Source organism: Acipenser ruthenus, chromosome 39 (genome assembly GCF_902713425.1).
Source record: "Acipenser ruthenus chromosome 39, fAciRut3.2 maternal haplotype, whole genome shotgun sequence".
In the NCBI taxonomy this organism is placed as follows: domain Eukaryota; kingdom Metazoa; phylum Chordata; class Actinopteri; order Acipenseriformes; family Acipenseridae; genus Acipenser; species Acipenser ruthenus.
The window spans coordinates 5,841,347-5,863,929 of NC_081227.1; the positions used below are offsets into that span (position 1 = coordinate 5,841,347).

At 47.5% G+C, this 22,583-nt stretch overlaps 1 protein-coding gene across 28 annotated transcripts in view; it reads left to right on the forward strand.

Annotated features, from left to right (window-relative positions):
- LOC117397143 (pleckstrin homology-like domain family B member 1) overlaps positions 1 to 22,583 on the forward strand; it is a 74,258-nt gene that overhangs the window by 24,485 nt on the left and 27,190 nt on the right. For 22 of the 28 annotated variants that reach the window (XR_009311128.1, XR_009311127.1, XR_009311125.1 and 19 more), the window contains 6 exons: positions 3,638 to 3,754; positions 6,460 to 7,928; positions 19,931 to 20,167; positions 20,333 to 20,365; positions 20,746 to 20,892; positions 21,580 to 21,717. Coding sequence is in view for 25 of the 28 variants with exons in the window: in XM_059009813.1 (XP_058865796.1) it covers positions 3,638 to 3,754; positions 6,460 to 7,928; positions 19,931 to 20,167; positions 20,333 to 20,365; positions 20,746 to 20,892; positions 21,580 to 21,717 (2,141 nt within the window). In the remaining 3 variants the exon portion in view is untranslated. The remainder of the gene's footprint in view (positions 1 to 3,637; positions 3,755 to 6,459; positions 7,929 to 19,930; positions 20,168 to 20,332; positions 20,366 to 20,745; positions 20,893 to 21,579; positions 21,718 to 22,583) is intronic. The other 6 variants (XM_059009822.1, XM_059009810.1, XM_059009831.1 and 3 more) reach the window with 1 other exon arrangement.

Sequence of the window (22,583 nt, forward strand, 5' to 3'; positions counted from 1 at the left end):
ACCCAGTTTCTAAGAGAAACCCCAATCGATTTAGCATCTCCCTGGTGGCAACAGATGTCAGCATGATGGTTGTGATTGACAGCATCTGTCAGCATTGCCAGGCAGTGTTCAGTCCACCCCACGCACATGACGTCGGTGAGCACAGGTGACGGGAGATACAGGTAGTAATTACTGCAGCAGGTAAAGCAGCGCTTTGCTTAGCAACCTGACTGTAACCAGCCTCTTCCGAGGAGCTGCCCAGGCTGTTTACGAGGAGAGCGGAGTTAGAAGCAGAGGCTGTAGCTGCACATGAGCTGGAAATAGTCTTCATTCCAGCCTCCTTAGGTGTTCAGATCAGGGGCCAGGGATCAGAGCAGAAATAATCCTCCGCTAGTTAACCAGCAGGTTACTGAAACTGAAGCTGTACTGACAAGGGAGTGGACTGCAGTTTGAGAGCCTCCCGTTGCAAAGCTGACTGAGGTGTATTGTGGGATATGCTGCTGTTACGGATTCTGTCCTGTCCTCTGTCGGTGAGATGAGGTTAAAAGATCAAAATATACCACGTTATCATCCTTCCCAAGTCATATCAGCAGTGCTGGCACAGTCAAATCTTTCAAATCAAATTGAAAAACATATTTGTTCTCCAATCTGCGTCTTTTTTTCTCACTAGTTCTGTAATGCTGATGTTTTCTGTTACTTCCTTGGGAGAAATCGGATGCCCATTGGTTTATGCACTGGAGCGCTAGTGAAGTACGGGTTCTGCAGGTCTGCATCGCTAGCAGTTTTAATTGGGACTGCGATACACTCACTCAAGTTCACTAGAAGATTTATTTCCTGCTTGAACTCTTGTCTGTTTTTAAATGGATTCCATCTTTCAAAGCAGCCCCAGCTGAGTACATTTTAATTTTCAAATGAAGCGGGTGTCATGTCTCTCTCTCGATATGTTTAATCTTCTCAATTGCTTCTTGCATACGATCTGTCGTTGATTGAATCGGCAGGATTTCTCAAGGAGAGTGAACCGACCCCGCAGAATGACTGATTACACTTCCCAGATGCTGATTTAGAGGGTTTCCTTGTTGTTAAGCCATTGTCTGTGCTTTGAGTCCAGGAGACACTGCGACCTTTGAACTCTGACCCCACCTGCTCTGTGGTGCGGTATGAAAGTAGGCGGAGCCAACAGAGTTCGAAGGTTAAAGTCTTGCATGTATAAGGCATTCATTCATGCATGAACACTTCTCACAATCTCTTGTTCATGCAGGAATACATGCCTTATACACGTGATAACAACACGTGCTACAAAGAATGAATATGGATAATTCAATTGATATGTATTAAGAGGGCTGAATTCAAAATGAATTGCTTCAGAACTCCGAGGAAGTGCAGGAGATATTCAGCCGTTATTCCTGCGGTGTTCAGCCTGAATTCATTAGGAATTTGCAGCCATTATTTGAATGTGTTACCGCTGTTACAGTCAGCTGACCCCTGAGTGGTACTCCTGTGCATTACACAGTCAGCTCCACATTAGGAGTCCAGGCAGAGCCTTCACCCTGCCAGCAGAGGAATGCGGAGGAACAGTAAATCATTGCACAGCAGGCAGGGTGCGTTCTGCTCCAAAGGCTTTGTGACAGCTGGGGGCTACGTCATTGTTCTGCTACAGGAGCGCTTTTTAAGGGTCTTCAGTGTGCTGAACACACTCCCTCTTCACGATGTTTCTCTGGCGGTGACCTATTTTTTTTTCAATCTCTGCTGTGAATCTTCCCGCATTTAACTTTATGTATAAAATATTCTTCTTTCAACAAAATTGAATGTGTCCCATTCAGTGAGTGGAACCATGGGCTTCCTCTTATTCTTGTCTTGTCTGAGGACATATCTAGTCGTAAATACCCCTCAAAACCCATAGGAGACCCAGCACTTAAGAGGCTGGTCAGTGATCACATAAAACCGCTTGGTTTAATCGCAGATTCAATACTTTCTAATTCGCTTCCGGCTATGGATATGACCTTGCTGGGGATTAGCAGACTGCCCCCCCCCCCCCCCCCCCCCCCGAGGGCCAGTGAGTTCAAATAGTGAACCTGACCCCTCTGCCTATAGAAAGACTGCGTGGCACAAGACAGCCTGGGAATAAGACTGCATTAATACTGCAACTCTGCAGTCCAGGGATAAAACTCCATTACCACAGCTGAGAAAACTCAAAACTAAACCGACCAGGTCTCTAGTTCTGTGAACAGTGCATCAGCACTGGACTTAACTGCTGTGCTGCACTGTATAACCTAGATCTCAAAGCCTTACAGCTCTAACCACAAGACCACACTGCCCCCCAGTCTCTCGGCTCTAACCACACTACCTACACCTCTCAGTAGTTCACCACACAGCCTGCCTCTCGGTTCTAACCACTAGCTCCTAATACAGCTGTGTGTGAAGTTTGCATCTGGAATGCGGTGACCCTTCTCCAGTACAGCAACGCATTCCAGCTCAGCTACGGTTCCAGACAAGATTAATGACAGGGAGTGAGCTGGGCGCGGTCGCAGCTCCAGATTAGTGAATCACGTTGGATTGGCCACGTGTGCAAAGACTGCCCTCAAGACTCAAACCTTAGGACTTGCTTCTCAGCCAGATTCAATAGACTCTTGTTGATTGGGATTGGAGGAACACAGCAGCATGACTGAATGAAAATGAACACTGAACGTGTCTCTGTGCAAATGCAAACTTTGCTTATGCTGTGAAATGGGGCTCTATATCTTCACTGATAAAGGATTGGAGCTCTCCGGCACACACCCGGCCCGTGTTTTGTAGCTCTTTCTCTCTCTGCTCTCTCCTCTTTGAGATCCCCAGGCTAAAGCATTTATTACTGAGAGCGCGTGAAAGGAAACTGCAGCTGCTGGTTTGTTTTTACAACGGGAACAAACTTGTTAGGGGAGAAAATTTGCTCAAGTTAACTCCTTTTAAAAGTTCACATTCTACAGAATGACGTTTTGTTTCCAGGAAGTTTTATAGCTATTTATTTTAGTGCAGGGTAATGACAATGCTGGAGAGCTGAGAATGGAGTGTTTAGACTAGTGCTCATTATTATTAAGGTGCTGGTAATGATGGCGCTGGAGAGCTGAGAATGGAGTGTTTAGACTAGTGCTCATTATTATTAAGGTGCTGGTAATGATGGCGCTGGAGAGCTGAGAATGGAGTGTTTAGACTAGTGCTCATTATTATTAAGGTGCTGGTAATGATGGCGCTGGAGAGCTGAGAATGGAGTGTTTAGACTAGTGCTCATTATTATTAAGGTGCTGGTAATGATGGCGCTGGAGAGCTGAGAATGGAGTGTTTAGACTCGTGCTCATTATTATTAAGGTGCTGGTAATGATGGCGCTGGAGAGCTGAGAATGGAGTGTTTAGACTAGTGCTCATTATTATTAAGGTGCTGGTAATGATGGCGCTGGAGAGCTGAGAATGGAGTGTTTAGACTCGTGCTCATTATTATTAAGGTGCTGGTAATGATGGCGCTGGAGAGCTGAGAATGGAGTGTTTAGACTAGTGCTCATTATTATTAAGGTGCTGGTAATGACAGCGCTGGAGAGCTGAGAATGGAGTGTTTAGACTCGTGCTCATTATCATTAAGGTGCTGGGTGTATGCTCAGTTAACATGCTTCGCTGTTCTCTCTCGCAGGGTGTATGCTGAGTTTCGGACAGTCAACCTTTTTCCGGTTCAACCACCCAGCTGAAGCGATCAGGATGAAGAGTATGATGCCAGGGAGTGGGCGGGGTCAGTACGGGGTCAACACGGGTAAGAGCGTTGCCATAGGAACTGGGTTGTGGGAGGGTTTGCTTGAATGAGTGAACTGAATTAGGAAAGTGTTGGCAACTGTCCTCAGGTGTCACGCAGCATGAGAGACAGATAACTGTCCCGTGTCATTGTCGCACTGGCTCGCACACTCCTTTCTGCACAGATGCACGCACTCACTCTTTAAGGCCTGATACACATGACTGCATGCAGGTACAGCAGCATGTTCTCAGTCACTCGCACTCCTCACACACACACTGGCAGTCCGTCAGTGTAAAAAGACATGGAACCGCTAACCCATTAATTACGCCTTTTAGCACGTGCTGATTAAGGAGCTCCAGGTGTCTGCTTGTGTTGCTGGTAATTCAATACCTTCTTGTTTCTGCATTGGGGGTGGGGTGGGGGGACGAGAGGGACAGCTGATCACTACAGGGCCATGGGAGAGGGGGGAGATTGGGGACAGTGTAGTGATATATAAACACTGCAACCAGTAGAGATCTCTATAGCAAAGAGAACTGCTAAACCAGGTATAAGCAGTTACACAATTGGGTACTTGACATCAGAGATATGTCTTTTTAAAACAAAATTCAGGCAGATTTATACAGAATAATATTAATTATAAATTGACTGTAGGTGGACATAATATAGCGTTATTTTGTAAACACATCGTTAATTGTACAATCTATTACTATAGATGTGTGTGTTCATGTCGGTAGGTATTGCAGACCATGCTAAATTTTGTGGAGCCGCCAGTAGCTGTTATAATGCCAGGAATCCCCGGGGATTCTCGTTCTATTGTTTAAGGTCGAGCGTTTACACGTTATCTCCCCAACAGAGCCATCTCCGCTGCCCATTTAAATGCTAAAGTTAACCTTTAAAATACGCGCAAGAGGAAATGCATCTCCGAAACGAATGCAAAAATGCATATTAAGAAGAATACAAGTAATAATTACAACATCATATCAATTGAAATAAACAGGCGTGTGTTTCTTTAACAAAAAATAAAAATACCGGTATGCACGTCTGCATAGCCCGCCCCTAGGACTGTCTGAAGCCGTCGCATCAGCACCGTGGACAGGGAAAGTGAGGGAGGGACAGGAGGGAGGAAGCAAGCCTGCAGACGGATCTCAGCGCTCCAAACTCTGGTTCTCAGTTCGGGCTGCCTCGTTGGGAGGTGACGATGAGACAGGGGACTGTCGTCGAGTAAAGATAAGACTCAGAAGGAATACACATTTAGAAATCTATTGCGTTTTCGTGCTAAAAAAAAGCTCCATACCAACCATTGACATGTAAGTGCGGTATGCTATTGCTCGTGTATTTGTTTGTTGGTGTTTTGGTCTAAATAATTAATCTATTGTTTGTATAGAGTATCAGCTAAATGCCTCTCGTGTAGTACTGTTTACCGGGGCATATTAAATACCAGTGTGTATTTACGGCATCTGTTTAATTATGTGCGCTTTCAGTATACTAAAGACCCGTTGAGTGGTGTTGTTTGTCATGACGGGTTTAAACGATGTTTAATTAAAGGCTTACATTTTAATGAAGAAAAAGAAAAATCAAATATGAAAACTCTTGTGTACACTAACAACTAGCTAACAATGCGTTTCCCTAAATAATAATAATAATAATAATAATAATAATAATAATAATAATAATAATAATAATAATAATAATAATAATAATAATATGCTTTTAAATATTTACGTTTTATTGTATTAATTGGTCTTTTATCTTATGAAATAGTTTAAGTACTGTTTTACCTGTTGATTATAATGTTTCATTTGTATGTGTGTTTATAATTTTTAATATTATTTTTTTAAATATAATTATTTTATTAATCTCAGATATTAGTGCTAGTTTCCGCATTCCCACCCCGTCCTTATACACAATAAGAAGAGATGTGAAAGGAGGTTCCCCTGTTTGAATGTATTGCATGTCTGTCCGGCAGCACTCTGCATGTTTCTAATGAAATGTGTCATGAACACAGTAGGCAAGGCAAGGCATTGAATGGACACTGTAGGGTTAAGAGGAGAAATCGACTGTGCTGTTCCAGGAGCCCTCCCTCCCTCCTCAAGCCGGGCTCCAGCACTGCATGAGGTTGAATTAAGGCTACTCTGCTCTGCACTGCCCGGACTAGCCCACACAGCGCACAGAGGAGCATTACAGCTCCAGGTTACATGATTGCATTATCTAGCTGTAATAATATTATGATGTCCTGTCTGCTTGTGTGAGTCATGTTGTAATTGGATGCAATTGGAGATTTTTACACTGTTACCTTTTAGATTGTGTGTGTGTGTGTGTGTGTGTGTGTGTCTGTCTGTCTCTCTGTCTCTCTGTCTCTCTCGCTCTCTCTTGTTCTCTCTCTCTCTCTCTCTCTCTCTCTCTCTCTCTCTCTCTCTCTCTCTCTCTCTCTGTCTGTCTCTCTGGTAATGTATGTCCTTTTTCCCCTGAGTTGAGTCCTGTTAAAATAATCACAAAATATTTTATGAACAGATTTCCTGAACACTAAGTTACCAGTCGCTGAAACTCAATGCAGTTTTTCCTTTATATGCCTGTGACATGTATAAGCAAACTCGTAATACATGCAGAAGCAAGTGTCCAGGATGTGCTGTTGTCTTTTTGCCCGGGTTCATTGTAAATCCAAGTCCAAATGTCACTCTGTATAATGAATTGATCTTTAACTGTGTCTCTGTCTTCTACCCTGGCAGATGCAGAGAGCCTGGTCAATGGAAACCACCAGCTCGGGCTGCTTGACTCCCGCGGTAGCCCTCGTGAGAGGCTCAGGCCTGGCCACAGCTCCCTGGTCAGCTCCATTGAGAAGGACCTGCAGGACATCATGGACTCCTTAGCAATAGAGGACCCACAGGCTGCCTGCTCCTCATCCCAGCAGAGGAAGGCTTCCTCCAGTAACCCCCTGGCTCAGTCCCCCTTGTCTCCCGTGGTAAACGGGGGCGGACGTTACCTGCTGTCCCCTCCGATGAGCCCCGGTGCCATGTCTGAGGGCTCCAGCTACGAGAACACCTCTCCCCCCTTCTCTCCCCTGTCCTCCCCTTCCGCGGCCAGCTGCGAGAGCTACACCAGCCCCTCTCCCAGCGGCCAGGATCAAGTCCTACCCTTACCCCCTGTGCCTGTGCGATCCTCCAGCTACAACCACGCAGTCCAGCCGCCCATTCCTATGCCCAGAAGCACAGTGCCAGGGCCCCAGAGGGTGTCAGAGAGCCCCAGGCTACAGAGAGGGGCGTTCCTGGAGGCCCCTCCAAGCCCCACGTTGAGCCGGAGGTCCCAGGAGATCCCCAGGATAGCTCCGGAGAGCCCCAGGATGGCTCATCTGCCTTCCATTCCTGGAGATTTCAGGTCTCCCGGGTGGAACCAGGTTGGTGCGGTCCCGGGGAGCCCCAGAATGACCCCCAAGCTGCACCACGCCGCCCCATCCAGCCCCAGAACCAAATCGGGCACTCTGCTCCAAGAGAGGTCATCCAGCCCTTTCCGGGAGCCGCCAGCTATCGACCGCATGCTCACTGCCAGCCCCTCCAGGCAGCTGAGCCAGAACGCCAGGGCCTTCCAGCACCTGGAGCCGGGCTCTGGCTTTGTGCACATCAGCCCCGGAGCTCCGCAGCCGCACCCCAGGACTCTGCAGCCCCCGGAGAGCCCCCGTGTGGGGCGCCGCATCCCGGAGAGCATGCGTGAGCTGCCCCCTCTCAGCCCCTCGCTGTCCCGCAGGGGAATGGCCACACCTCTGCCCGGGCCGTCGCCCATCCTGAGGGTTCCGGAGGCTGGGAAGCTCTCGGTGCCGGAGAGCCCCAGGTTGCGCCGCAAAGCTGGCTCCCCTCCAGAAGAGCTTCACAGTGGGGCAGGCACTGCCAGGCCACGGCGAGCACGGAGCCCTTCCCCGACCCTCCAGCAGGGGGTGGACGGCGGAGGCGTCAGGAAGGCCAGCTACGGCAATGCCCTCTCACCCGCCTACAGCCTGGGCTCCCTGCCAGGGTCCTCTCCGCAGCCCAGCCCCCGCACGCACAGGAAGATGTCAGGGGGTGCCGGAGAGCTGAGGCCCTCCCACCCTGGCATGCGTGAACGCAAGAACAGCATCACGGAGATCAGCGACAACGAGGATGAGCTGCTGGAGTACCACCGTCGGCAGAGAGAGGAGCGACTGAGAGAACAGGAGATGGGCAGGCTGGTGAGTGCACTGACAGCGCTGTCACACAAGAGGGGAGGGGAGGGGAGGGGAGAGGAGAAGAGAGGAGGGGAGAGGAGAGGGGAGGAGGAGAGGAGGGGAGAGGAGGAGAGGAGGGGAGAGGAGGGGAGAGGAGAGGAGGGGAGAGGAGAGGAGAGGGGGAGAGGAGAGGAGAGGAGAGGAGGAGATGGGAGAGGAGAGGAGAAGGGGAGGGGAGGGGAGAGGAGAGGAGGGGAGGGGAGGGGAGGGGAGGGGAGGGGAGAGGAGAGAGGAAAGGAGGTGTTTATTAAAAGGATCAAGGGGATACCACAGTCTTAAGGCAGAAAAGTTATAAAATGAATATTCTTTCGATTTTGAGTTAACGGAAAAGCAAAAGTATGATTCGTACAGTAAAAAAAAATAATAAAATCAAATTAGATTTGAATGCAATGTAGAATGTGTGCTGTTCATCATCTGTGTTCGACAGAGTACTGTAAATTCAATTTAAAACAAGACCCATTTTGATTTATGCTGGAAAAGTTCCAGCATTGAATCGACCTGGATTTTAGCTGCATTTTTAGTTTTCTGTAACCATAGTGATTTGAAGAATCCGCTGCAGCACGACGCTTTCGCCAAAAGAATCTTGTAAAATGTTTGGCTGCTGGAGATCGGAGGCTGAGGATAGCTGGTGCTTCTGCATGGATTCACAGAAATAAACAGTGACTGCCTGCCTGACTGACTGACATCCAGGCTGGAGCTGGCTATGAATTTCAATACGCATTGTTCATGTGTTAACCGTGTAGAAGCTGTTGGCTGTTTAGTCTGTTTGCAGATCTCTGTGTATAAACTGAGATGTTTCTGCTTTAGAGGCACCAGCTACCGCACAGACACCAAAACAGTTCCCTTCTGACCACAGGAACCATCCAGCCCAGTTGTGTGGAGCATGCAGTCTTTGTTTTTGGCTTGCTGCTGTTTGTTGGAAGGGGAATTGAAATGTTTCACTGTTTTCTGTGCCTCACAATGTTTAGTACAGTAGGGATGGTTTATTGTCCCTCACTATGAGTCTAGCAGAGGTGGCCGGACACACCACACAGAATGGGGATCCTTCTTCGCTGGTCTGTCTGTCTGTCTGTCACCCTCTGCATGGTGCACATGATAGCTGTCCTGATTTTGCACCACACTTTTATCACACACTCCTAGCCTCCTGTAGATGTTTCGGATTGCATTTGGCTGTAATTCGATAACCTCTCAATATTCGACAGATATTTTTAACCTTTCACTTGCTGTGTGTTTGTCACGTGATTTGTGAGGTGTGTGCGTGCACTGGTGTTGATGTAATTGTGTGCGTTTGTGAGGAGAGGAGAGGCAGGAGTTGCAGCTGTGGATCTGAAACTTATTTAAAAAAAAAGTACAGTAAACTCCAGTTGAAGGCAGCTGGATCTGAACCTCTTTGTGCTTGTTCCCAGTGCTGAGGTCTCCCAGGAGTTTCCTCCAGTCTGCATTCAGTTTGTTTGGTATTCCCCTGTATACATTCCTTGTGTTTGTTCTAGGTGAGCCCTGGAATTTCATTTAGAGAATTGTTTACTCTGGGAAACTGGGTAACATTGCCTGGTTTTAAACAGCAGGCACTTTGGTGTAGTGGTTAGAACTGAGGGACTGGGAGGGAGGCAGTGTGGCTTAGTGGTTAGAGCTGAGGGACTGGGAGGGAGGCAGTGTGGCTTAGTGGTTAGAGCTGAGAGACTGGGAGGGAGGCAGTGTGGCTTAGTGGTTAGAGATGAGAGACTGGGAGGGAGGCAGTGTGGCTTAGTGGTTAGAGCTGAGGGACTGGGAAGGAAGCAGTGTGGCATAGTGGTTAGAGCTGAAGGAAAAGCAAGATCAGATTAGCTATTGAGATGACATTCAAGGGCATCCCAGCAGTGATACAAGACAGACTCAGACTTTCCCTTTCCTCAGGGTCAGGGGGGGCGCTGCCAGATTGACTAAGCTCAGCCGTGGAAAAAATGCAGTCACTTACGGAATCTTACGACGCTGAGTAACCATAGCAACTCTTTGTTTGTTGTGTCCTTGCAGTGGAGGGAGGGGGGGGGGGGAGGGCCGTGGGTGTTGAGGGGGTCTGCTGCCAGAGTCTGAGACACTTGCCTATAAATTAAAAAGCTTCTTTTGTTTCTGTGATTTCAGTGTGTTCCCTTCTGTCCTCATACTGCACTGCAATTAAACACGCTTTCTGCACTATGCCCCTCTCCTCTCCTCTCCTCTCCTCTCCTCTCCTCTCCTCTCCCAGCATTTCTCTACAGAGCCAGTGTGCAGTTTCTGTCCTGGGTCTCCTGTCTGTCAGTATGTCTAGCTGATTCCCTGAATACTGTATTGGCCCGCGGTGCAGTGCGCCCCTGTCTCCTCTCAAACAGGACAGCTATGGGAGTGAACGAGATGGTTACTGCTCTTGGGTCAGTCCTTGGGGGTGTTTGCTGTATCATTTTAACAGTGACTTGTTGAAAAGCCCTTGAAACAATCTTTAAAATGGTACTAACATTATCTGTCTAGGTCAGAAAAAAAATAGAACAAATGAGCACCTTTGCAAACTTCTAACCCATACTCCTCGCATGACGTGAGCTGCAAGCTCTACAGTTTCCTACACAACAGCCATGAAGCCCCTCAATTGCCTGCACAGCACAGCCCCTGCCTTGAAGCCCTTTTCTCCATCACAGGTAGCTTGTGCATCACCATTAACCCCAAACTGAGACAACCCCTCCCCACAATGTGGTCCCTTTGGCTGGATGGACCCTACTGCCAGACGTGAGCCCTGCGGTACTCTGGCCTGCCTGTGTGTCAGGGACTGTCGCACTCTGAGATTCCCTCGGTTTCAGGAGAGCAGGGCTGCTGTCGGCTCAATCAGTCCTCAGGCTTTATTTACCTATCAGTGAAGCGTGTGTCTGTTTCCAAGCCTCCCCCAGCCATTAATCACCCCAGCAGCTGTCTGCAGTCGACAGGCGCCTCCTTTAATAGGGAGCTTTTAGAGAGCTGGATCTCGCTCTGAAAGGCGCAGGGTCATTATTGTTCTGAGCAATTTGTTCCACCTTTCCACTGTTGAAATGCTTTGAAACTTTTCACTGGAGCAAAAGTTGCAGACATTTTTTATCATATCCACAACTTTTGAATGATCCAAACCAAAAATGTTAAGTAAAACGACAAAGCATCTGTGGGTATTATTCAGAGTGTTCATGTTCACTTAAGTGTGCTTTCTCAATACAAGCAACTGCTAACTTGGTACGCTTAAGTGAGGACCAACACTCAAGTTTTGGTTGATTTCTCGTCTTACTCGGTTTTGGTTTTAAGTGTTAGAATTTTTGTATGGAGTTTTGCATGGATAAAGTTGCTAAAAGGGTCTCCCCTGGGGTCTGTGGCTGTGGGACAGTGAGAAGGGAGTCTGTCTGTCAGTGCAGGGCAGGGCGGTTGAGCTCAGCTGAGTGCCTGGAGCCCTGAGGGTGACATCACCCTTCCATTACCTCATAATTGCTGGTATATTTAGCAGGGTCTGGGCCTGGGCCAGGGTCAGTGCCAGACACTGCAGAACCCTTTGTGAGCTCAGCAGAGCCCAGGCAGAGCACAGGAGAGGTGGCACTTTGTCTCACTCACTCCTACTCTCCCTCACACTCTCTATCCTTTATCCTGAGGAGCTGAGAAGTTAAATGCAGTTCTTTTGTCTTTGACACGTTTATTCATTGCTCAGGAGGGTTAAGCTCCCTGGATCTTTGTCTATCTGCAAACCGAAAGAGAGTCTTCCGCCCACAAGAGGGCGATGGTGTTCCAGCCAGGCAGGTTTGTGTGGGTGTGGAACAAGGACTCTCAGTCCATATATCAAACAAGGGGGATGCGATACACTTAATCTCATAAAACCCATCCCCTGCTGTGCACGCTACTGTAGCAAACCTGTTCCAGTTTGTTTACATGTATGTAGGGGTAGATTGATCTGGACATCCCCCCCACAGCTCCAAACCTGTTTGACATTCCATCACTCTGAGAGACCAGTAGACCACACAGCGATGTTACAAATCACATCTTCAAGCTGCTTTCTGACTGAATAGAACGAAAGGGTTTTTTTTCCAAGTGGTGTTTTGTTATACTGGGATTGTTTTACACAGTGTCTGGAACAGGGCTGTCCAATCACGGTCCTGGAGGGTCATTCCACTCCAGCTTTAACAGGTCAAATGAGAGACTGAACGACTTCGGGGTCTACATGCAGGTTTCATCGGTTCAATTAAACAATTTAGAACAGGGTTGGAACAAAGACCAGGAGTGGAAGAGGCACCTTTTGAGATAGATTTAATAAAATCATATTCAGGACACCTCCACTGAATTTTCTTAAGAGTTGACGCTGTAATCTGTTTTCAAATTCATTGCTCAGCGCTCCTGGTTTTCATTTAGCATCTGTGTCGTGCAATCTGCGTCGTCTCTGGCAGCAGAGATGTATTCTCAGATACAGAGGCGGGTGAGAAGAGCTGTAATCTGAGAGCTTGGACAATCACGCAGTATTTCAGAGGCTGGCTGACACTGTGAGATACAATTACACTGTAATACAATTCAGAGGTTTTAAAAAGCTGTCAAGCGTCTCGGTGCTGTGTTTGCAAGCGAGGCACGGTTTGGGACACCGTTTGCGCTGATTCAGTACGAATAGAAAGTCAGGATTGCTGTGGCTGGCATCTGCAGATTCACGTGGTGAGCTTTACTGCAGCCAGCCTGAATGATTGGTACTTACTAGGTTGATCCAGTGTTTCACTTTTAAAAACTAGTAACTTGTGATTGATTTAGATCTTTTAAAGTGTTAGCTAGTTGTTTGAGAAGTTAGCATTATAAGGGGTGGGCAGGCATGGTGATATCTCTCACAAAAGGCACCTTTTAATTCTGACACTGTGACTGGAAGAGCTGAGCAGCTTAGTGACACTCCTGTCCCCCTTCCGAGAAGACACGCCCACTGGCTTCGGATAACCCCGCCCCCTCTGTCAGGCCCCACCCCCTGGTGCCTGTGTTCCATTCTGTTGTCAGCAGGGCATTCAGATAGCTGAAAGTTATTGTGACTTCCTGATCTGGGAAACGTCTATTCTGAACTTAAGTTTTTTTTTTTTATATCACTGTGTGAGAGAGAGAGAGAGACAGAGAGGGCCTGGGAACAGCTGTGCTTAAAGGGACCTCCAGGGAGAGAGAGAGAGACAGAGAAAGAATAGCACAGCACAGTAATGTATCGCAGTATCTAGCCAGTGTGATCGCATTGCCATGGAAGGCAGGGAGTTAACTGGACCCGACAGGACTGCATCAGTACCTGTTGGACCAGAGGCCAGCAAGGACCAAGCCTGGCTCTATATACTGTCTCTGATCCAGCAGAACCCGGGCTTACTGAAGGATTGTGGGTCGTTACTGAAGGTAATTAGGACTCCATCATTGTCATTTACCACAGATGTGAATCTGGGAGCTTTCCTGCACAGACTGCCAGATCTGATCAAAATACCTTATAGGGAAAGATCTTGGAAATGCATGTAAATGTGTTTATGTAGCACTTGCTGACAACATGAAACTGACTTTTGGTCTAACTTTTAACAGAATTGTATAAGAGTTGTACAAACATGTCTGTATATGTGTGTGTGTGTGTGTGTGTACTGCACAATGCAATGCAGATACAGTACATTACACAAAGCAATGCATTTTGTATGGTAGTAACTTTTTCGGTCTTTTAAAATGACTGCATTTTGCTGGGGTTCAACGAAAGCCACAACTAACTGTTGTTTTTCTGTGGACAAGTAACAGCCGTTCAGTTTAAAAACACTAACGTTAACAATTCGTTTTGTAGTTCTGCTGTTCACAAGTTTAAAATGTTACAGCCTTTTAAAATGGATAATATAGTTTAACATAGAATATTAGCTACTTTCGCTTTAATTGTATTAATTTGTACAGGAAGAGTGGGTTATACATTAACAAGCAGAACGATGCTCGCTGTCTGAGTCGCTGTTTGTGAAGAGTTAATCAGCGAAGCCCTGTAAGGCCACGCTGTATATAAAAGGCTGTGGTATAGACTGGTGACACCAGCAGTCTCACAGCTCCTGCTCTGGAGGTGGGTCAGTGGTGTGGGATACTGAAGGAATTTTCTGCTGGGTAACCGGAGGAAAGGGAGAGGGGACTAGACTGGATCAAAGGGGGCTGCCGGTGTGGGGGTGTTTGTGTGCTCACTAGTTTGACTGACTGCACAGGGCTGTTTGGAAGTGGTTCTATAGACCGTCTATCTCCTATAGGGTTTGCATGTTCTTAGTCACAGCATGGGCTTGTCAGAGTATGCTTAATTCAGGCGTTCAGTTATTGTGTGCTGCTACTGCTAATTCTAGCTATTAGACCCTCAGTTATAGATCGTGATCTGGCTTGGGTCTTCATCAGCGCGACACTGAAGAAGTTGCGTTGTGGATTACCGAAGGCGTCATCCACTCGACACAAAGAAGAGAGAGATACTTCTCTGTAGTTTTATCTCTCAATTTGCAGTTCAATACACAGTAGTGGGTGCTTCTGCTAATTTACAGTGGGTCTTCGTCACAAAACTTCAAGTCACCAGGTTCCAGAGTGGCTCACCTGGTAAAAGCACGGCCGCATGGCATGCTGGGTGATTCGTACAGTCAGGGGAGCGCAGGTTTGTGTGCAAAGTCGCTGGTTTTCGCTGGGGAGGGAGCGAGGGAGGGGGCGTCTCATTGGCTCATTGGTTAGGGAGCCAAAACCGGCAGGTATTGCTTCTCCTCATCGCGCTTTAGCAGACCCTACCGGACAGGTGCCTAGTGAGTTCTGGAGTTCCTGGGTATAGAAGAGGAAGCTGGATCGGTCGTGGGATCGGAGGAAGCCCGCTGGACCTTCACTTCTCCTGAGCTGTGTCGGGCATTGCTGCGGTGCAGAAAAAAAAAAAAATACATTAATTCAACTCACGAGTTGTTCAAAGACAGTATAGCAAAGCCATGCCAAAGCTTTGCAGACACGGGGTAGCTGGTGGGTTGGTACTCCTTGGTACAGGGTGACCTGGGTGAAGCTGGAGGATTAACGCTGGTAACACTTTGAGAGCCTGTGCTTTGAATAGCTGGCATTCCTGCTCGGGGAATCTTCACACACCGCTGCGAGGAGAGAGTCTGCAGAGCGGAGTGTGAGAGGAGGCAAGGGCCAAACGTTCTAGCACAGGCGGAGGCTGCAGTCCTGCACTGTGCTGCTCATCTCAATCCGTTTACAGGCATACACGGGTCTACTGCATAACAACTTGTCTTTTTAACAGGGTTTGTACCTTGTTGAACAAAGCTTGTGACAATGCTTTATCAAGCTCTCTATGAAGTGCTGTACTTGTCTGTGCTTTTACCATGCTTTCAGTGTGGATGTAGACAAGTACACTCAGAGATATGGAGGGCTTATTAACTGTGTCTATACATTTTGTGAGCTTGGGTGTAAGCACATGTCCCCTTCATGCTCACTTACATGGAGCACACACAGGCATTCTCAGACAGACGCAGACCTTGCCCTCAAGCAAGCTAGCTAGTGACTTGATTGGTTTTAAATAGACTGGAGTTTTTTTTTTCAGGCTTGTGTTCTAACTTGTTTAACTTTTTTCATCTGCTGTTTGCTGCCACAATTCAGCAACTTAGATGAAAAGAAAGGCTACAGGCTCCAGGATCTGCACGCAACAACAGATGAAAGAGTTTCTTGTGTGCATGCATTTACTGAGATTAAAAGGTGAATCTCAGGAGAGCTTTGTGAGAGTGAGCGGAATGTTTAGCCGCGGGGGAGGGGTTTCCTGAGGGGGCGTGGCCTGTAGACAGTGCTCACTGTCTTGACCACGCCCCTCTCTGGTATGTGTGGATTGGCTCCAGTATTGGACTTGGGTAAGGTTCCTTCACGCTACACAGTCATGTATCTGTGGATTGGAGACCTTCGCTCTCATTACCGACAGGTTGTTTAAACTCAATCCATTGCAGTCAGCGATACTGTCACTCTACAGGGTGGCCCAGGAGTCAGGCATTATAGACAAGATCATAGATTCTGTCTATTAGGATGCTCTCTGTAAATCAAGCAGCTGCAGCCCGTTGACTATCTGTATCCCACATCAAAATGTGAATGTGTATTAATTGCACCTTTATTACATAAATAGTGCCTTGCATGCAATATTTTAGTGTTGCATTCATTTAAATTTACATTGAACTGAAAAACGCTGCCTGGAGATTTTTTTCTACTCTAAAGTGATCCAGGATATTGCTTGCTGAGATCAAGGTCTCATTTGTACAGTGCGGTTCTCGTTCATCACCTTTCCTGGGGTTTGCTGTGCACAGTGTCTAATGAGGAGTAAGAGCTGACGCGTCACCGTTCTGACTGATTGTGCTTGTTTTGTCTTCATTTCGAGTCGCTCGGGGTGGCTGTTTCACTGTCCTCTCTGCCTGACTGCTGTGGTGTAACTTCCAGGGTAGTCACTCAAGTCTCAAGAACTTAAAATAGATTTCTCTTTATATAACAATTACCAAACGTTCAAGGAGACCTTCCATAAATGACGATGTGCGATTAAACCAACAAAACAGTTATTCACCGCTAGATCCATCAATACCTTTAATAGAATGATACTTTTATACATGAAGCTGTATAACTGTATCCTTTCTATTCTTTTTTGTGATGCTTTGTGTATTCTGTATCTAAGCACTGACACATTGTTGAAATGTTTTACAGTACAGCGCCAGTGCTGTTTCCTAATCATACCTCACATTCTTAATAGACAGCTGAAAAATGTGAGTGTTGATCTAGATTATCACCGCCAGTAATATTGCAGTGCAACCTTTACCTTGATCCTCCAATGCATCAAGCTTGGAAAAGTATGCCAGAAAATAACCTGCATTGGAAAATAATAATCATAAATAATAATAGGCGATTACAACCTGGAATTCTAAATTCTGAGTCCTTATCCCTCGTCACACAGCAGACTATTTCACAAGGGTTTTAGCAAGTTTCAGATTGATTCCTTGGTGCAATGCTCTATACAAACCCACCAATGAGCCTATCAGGGTCTAGGTTAATCAAATCAACATTCCATTAGTATCGGGTGACACTCTGCATTAAGAGATCGCCACAGAGATCCAGGGCTTGCCATTAATCTGAAGGTGATGATTCAGTGGAGTAACAAACGTAGCAGTTTCATGGACTGTACATTCTGTATCCCTTTATCATTGCGGTGACCTTGACTGTGTTTCTTGCTTGTGATTCGTAGTTTGTCTGTTTGTGTGTCGGTGCCTTGCTAGACAGGATCACATCAAGGCTGTGGGTGTCGCCCGCAGTGCTGTGATAAGGCAGGGATCCCGTTACTTTTTTAGCGAAACTTGTTCTTTCTTCTAACGCACCTCCTAATCGGAACATTTCGTCTGTGCGGGGAGAATTCCGTTAATAGTTTAGAGTTTAAAGATTCAGACGTTTGCCAAATGTGGAATGTTTCAAAATTCAACTAAAAAGACTATTGTCAAATATGCCAAACATAGGCTTTGTGTTTACATAGCAGCAAGTGTTCTGTGTAAGCCCATATTCAATACTTCAGTGTTCACAGCTTACAATGAAATGTTATGCACATACATACACACATACATACATACAGCCTTATTCATGAAAGCACGTTACAGTGCTTGATGAAATAGTGATTGAGGCTTCTTATGATGGTTCTTATCTGGTATGATTCAGACATCCCCAGTAAGCTACAGTTTAAATGTTTGAGCATGTGAAATTACACAAGCCCTAGATGTTTTAAATTCCAATCAAGAAATATTGCGCACAGCTTTTCTCTCCCTCCTCTTTCTCTCCTCCCTCCCTCCCTCCCTCTCTCTCTGATTAAGGGTATGAGTTGAGACAGGTCAGCTGAGTGATAGGCAGTGTCTGGGTGTGTTTGTGTCTGACTGGAAGCAAGCAAGGAGTCTGCTTCTAAACGTGAGGAAAGTAACAGAGGCTTAGAACCCCTTCTCTTCTGAAAACAGCAGCTGACTGTTGGCATGCATGTGAGTACCAGACCTCCGGGTTTGCAGTTATGAAGATGTGTGAGCTGGCTCTGGGTTTAAAACAGGAAAGACTCCTTTTATTAGGAAGCCGTGCCTGTCTGTTAAATCAATCCGGGATCTACAGTATCAAGGAGCTTGGACACCTCCAGCTACCAAGCTACAACTACAGTACTATGTGAATGGAAATACAGAAAATTACCAACTTTATCGTGATGGAGGAGAGTGTCTACCGCGCAGGATTGTTCCAGGGCCCCCTGTGGAGCTACCCCAGATTCCACACTCCAAGCTGGGGTGGTCTGACGGAGGGGAGGGGTGGAGAGTCAGCGATAGTCTTTCTCTGGTTTTATTTGTTTGGGTTTTCCTGCACCGAGTCTCTCAGCTGTTCTAAAGCCCCAGGGGGCATTTCTTTCATTGTCTTTCTTGTACAGCTATCTCTGCCTGTCTGTCTGTTTGTAGACCAAATAGGGAACATTGGTTTAGTGTCTGTGAAAGGCGCTAGACTAAAGGTATTAGAGACTGAATCCCTGTCTAAGTTGCAGGGAGGTGCTTCTTTGTTTATCGTCATTGTTGGCTCTGTTTCAGATTTGTCATTTCTGTAGCCTGAGGTAGCACTGTGTGCTGTCTTGTCAATGAAAGGAGGAGGATTGTTTCACTCTTGCACTGTCTGTAAAAGCAGGTAATCGGGAAGGAGGGTGTATGAGAGAGTGTTCAAGTTAAGTGGTTTGAGAAAGGAAGGGCTGGGCTGCAGTGTGGAAGGTAGTGGGTTTGAGTATCTCAGTGATTAGAGCGCTGGGCTGCAGTGTTTGAGTAGCTCAGTGGTTAGAGCGCTGGGCTGCAGTGTTTGAGTTGCTCAGTGGTTACTAGGCTGCAGTGTTCGAGTAGCTCAGTGGTTAGAGTGCTGGGTTGCAGTGTTTGAGTAGCTCAGTGGTTAGAGAGCTGGGCTGCAGTGTTTGAGTAGCTCAGTGGTTAGAGCGCTGGGCTGCAGTGTTTGAGTAGCTCAGTGGTTACTAGGTTGCAGTGTTCGAGTAGCTCAGTGGTTAGAGTGCTGGGCTGCAGTGTGGAACGCAGTGGGGTTGGGTAGCTCAGTGTGGAACCTGAGGGAGGTTGTCTCTTGCTGTTTCTGTAGGGCAGTAACCCTGGCATGGCTGGCGGCTCCAGCTTTCTTCCCCAGCGGTTTGAGGAATGAGGGCGGCTGAGATTCACTGAGTCAGTCAGAGTAATTACAGGGCTCTCTGACTGCGGTCCAGCACTAACACTCAGGAGAAAAACTACCATGCAACCGACTCGCTCTGCAAACACAAAGACTGCATCTTCTAGAAGGAGTAGGACTCAGCGAGGAACCACACACTCTGTCAATAGGGCAGGCAATGGCTATAATAGTTGAGGATCCAGGGACACATAGTCTCCATACCCTACTGTTCTCCTGTGTGTGCTATTGAAGACATTGAGAAAGTCCTCGAGTCGAATCATCTGTCATTTTAGTATTTCTAAATGAGCTGAGCTTCACCACGATTAGGCATGTCTGTATAATACAGTAACACGCATGCCAGTGCTTTAGCACACGCTGCTTTAACTGTAGTGTACTGCGGTGAAGTGTTCCCTGCAGGGAGACTGGCAGGAGGGGGGCGCCGCATTGTCTCCCCGCTGAGTTATAGGGGTAGCAGCTGAACCCACAAAACACTGGGGCATCTGTTAGCTTCCAGGGGGGGAGGGGATGCAAAAAAGAAGAAAGGGGATTTATTCACAGCCAAATGAAGTCTGTTCACGAGCAACACACAGATGCAATAAATTCTGTTTTTGTTTTTGCAGACTATGAACTACAAACGTGTCTGTCTCCCTGTGTGACTGACTGACCTTTTACAGACAGACAGGCAGGGTTACAGTTCCTGATTCCTGGTTCTGTGCTGGTACCATATCCATTCCCATAGCTGGCAATGCTTGTGCTTTTGCTGGTGCTTCTCCATTGATCACAGTTCTCTCTCTGTGTTGCTTTCACAGGAGAAGCAGCGTTTGGAGACGATCCTGAACCTGTGTGCCGAGTACAACAAGGCTGACTCGGTGCCGGGGGGAGGAGGCGGGGAGGAGCCTGGCAGGGAGAGAGCCTTCCCTGGGGAGGGGGCCGGCAGGAGGCCCTCCCTGGACATCCAGACTCGCAGGGGCGCGCAGAGGCAGCGGGAGAGCGATGAGGAGAACCTCAAAGAGGAGTGCAGCAGCACAGAGAGCACGCACCAGGAGGTGAGGACAGTGAGAGACAGGGACACACGGGAGGTGAGGACAGTGAGAGACAGGGACACACGGGAGGTGAGGACAGCGAGAGACAGGGACACACAGGAGATGAGGACAGTGAGAGACAGGGACACACGGGAGGTGAGGACAGCGAGAGACAGGGACACACAGGAGGTGAGGACAGCGAGAGACAGGGACACACGGGAGGTGAGGACAGCGAGAGACAGGGACACACAGGAGGTGAGGACAGTGAGAGACAGGGACACACGGGAGGTGAGGACAGCGAGAGACAGGGACACACAGGAGGTGAGGACAGCGAGAGACAGGGACACACAGGAGGTGAGGACAGTGAGAGACAGGGACACACAGGAGGTGAGGACAGCGAGAGACAGGGACACACAGGAGGTGAGGACAGCGAGAGACAGGGACACACAGGAGGTGAGGACAGCGAGAGACAGGGACACACAGGAGGTGAGATCACTGGGAGACAGGGACACACAGGAGATGAGAACACAGAGAGACCAGTATTGTGCTGTAACTCCCTTGCAATGCCATATTCTTTACCCCTGTGTGTGTGTTCCCTGCAGCACGAGGAGTCCTCTCTAGGGGGCGCTGCAGTGCGGCAGGAGGTTTCCTATCTGGAGGAAGAGCGTGTGCGGGTGCTGTCCCGCATCGATGAGCTCAAGAACAGAGTCACTGAGCTGGAGCAGCAGCTGCAGGAGTCCAAGCAGGAGGTGATGGATCCCTGGGGATCACAGGGGAGTTAACAGGGGGATCAGACGGGATCACAGGGGATCTCACTGGATCACACGAGAACCACATGATACATCACCCGTGATTTCCACACCCATAGGCCTTTAACGTTTTCCCATACTAATACCACACACTTACTGCTCTTCATCGTGTTTTACTGCAGTTCAAAACACACACTGACCTAATCTCACACAAGCTCACCTGTACAGGTACGCCCAGGGGTGGCCAGTCAGGCACCAGAATCCCATTCCAGTTCTGTTTTTTATTCCAGCCTGCCCCTGATGATTCTGTTTCAGTTTGCATAGCATTTCTGCGTTGGCGGTAGTTTGTTTAGCAAGGCGTGACTTTAGTAAACGAATGAAACGGAAATGTGGACTGGAAGAGGGCTGGGCTGCCTGAACATTCTGTGTTCTGTAACGTTTAATACTCTAATCATCAGATAACACAAACTGTGTTTTATTGTTTTACAACCCCATGCTGGGCTATAGAGATAACACAATAAGCTGAAAACCACTTATCGGAAATGAATTGATCCTGTGTTTACTTGCTGAAGTAGTTTATTTTTTTTCTTTTCTGAGGTGTGATTTTGTATTTTACGGTGGTTTCTCTCTCTGTCTCTCTCTCTCTGTCTCTCTCTCTCTGTCTCTGTCTCTGTCTTTCTGTCTCAGGCGGAGATGGAGCGTGCTTTGCTCCAGGGGGAGAGGCAGGCTGAGCTGGAGCAGATCCACACAGAGAAGGAGATCATCGTACAGCTGCAGCAGAAACTGAGCAAGCTGGAGAGCGGAATACAGCGTGAGAAAGACCAGGTAATGACACCGTGGGACACGGGGACACACACAGACACAGGGGACACTGTGAGACACACACAAGTGCAGGGGGACAGGCACAGGGGGAGACACAGAGACACAGGCATGCTTCATGAGACACGCGCACACAGTGAGACATGTAACCATTAAAAAAGCTTTCTCTTAAATGAACTTGATAGATTTTAAACAGTAGCTCAAACATCAAACAGCTCAAATGTGTGTTTGCCATCAACTGGTCTTCTCAACATCATATCATAGAGTACATACACACACCACACACACACCCCACTCTCTCTCACACAGACGCACACACACACGCGCACACACACACGTATACTTTGTTTATTACACATCACCGTCAGAAATGATTCACCTGGATGTGAGGAATGATTCACCTGGATGATATAAAGCTTGCACCTGGCAAACAAAAAAAACATAATTAAATCTCTAAAACAACAATACTGTGTCTGACGTCGCGGTCATGCAGTTATGGGCTGACTTCATGTCGCAAGGTGAGTCCTGTGGAATCGGGCAGTACTGTTTTATTACTGGTATTGCTGTTGAAAGTCTTTGTTTCTGTGAGTGTTCTTTTTTAATTATTTTTGCAGTGTTTGCAAAGCTGCAGACATTTGCTGGTGGGGAGGGGCGGGTGGTGACACAGTACTCCCAATCCCTACCTCCTGCCTTTGGGGCACCCGCATATCTGCAGGTCACCTCACACAGTCCCACACTCTTCTGCCTGGGAATTACATTTAGACTCTTCAGTAGACCAGGGAGGGGTCTGTCCAGTGGATCTGAGAGATCTTAACACCTCCATCGTCTGCATGATTTAAATACAGCCCTCCCTGCATATACACTACAGTCCT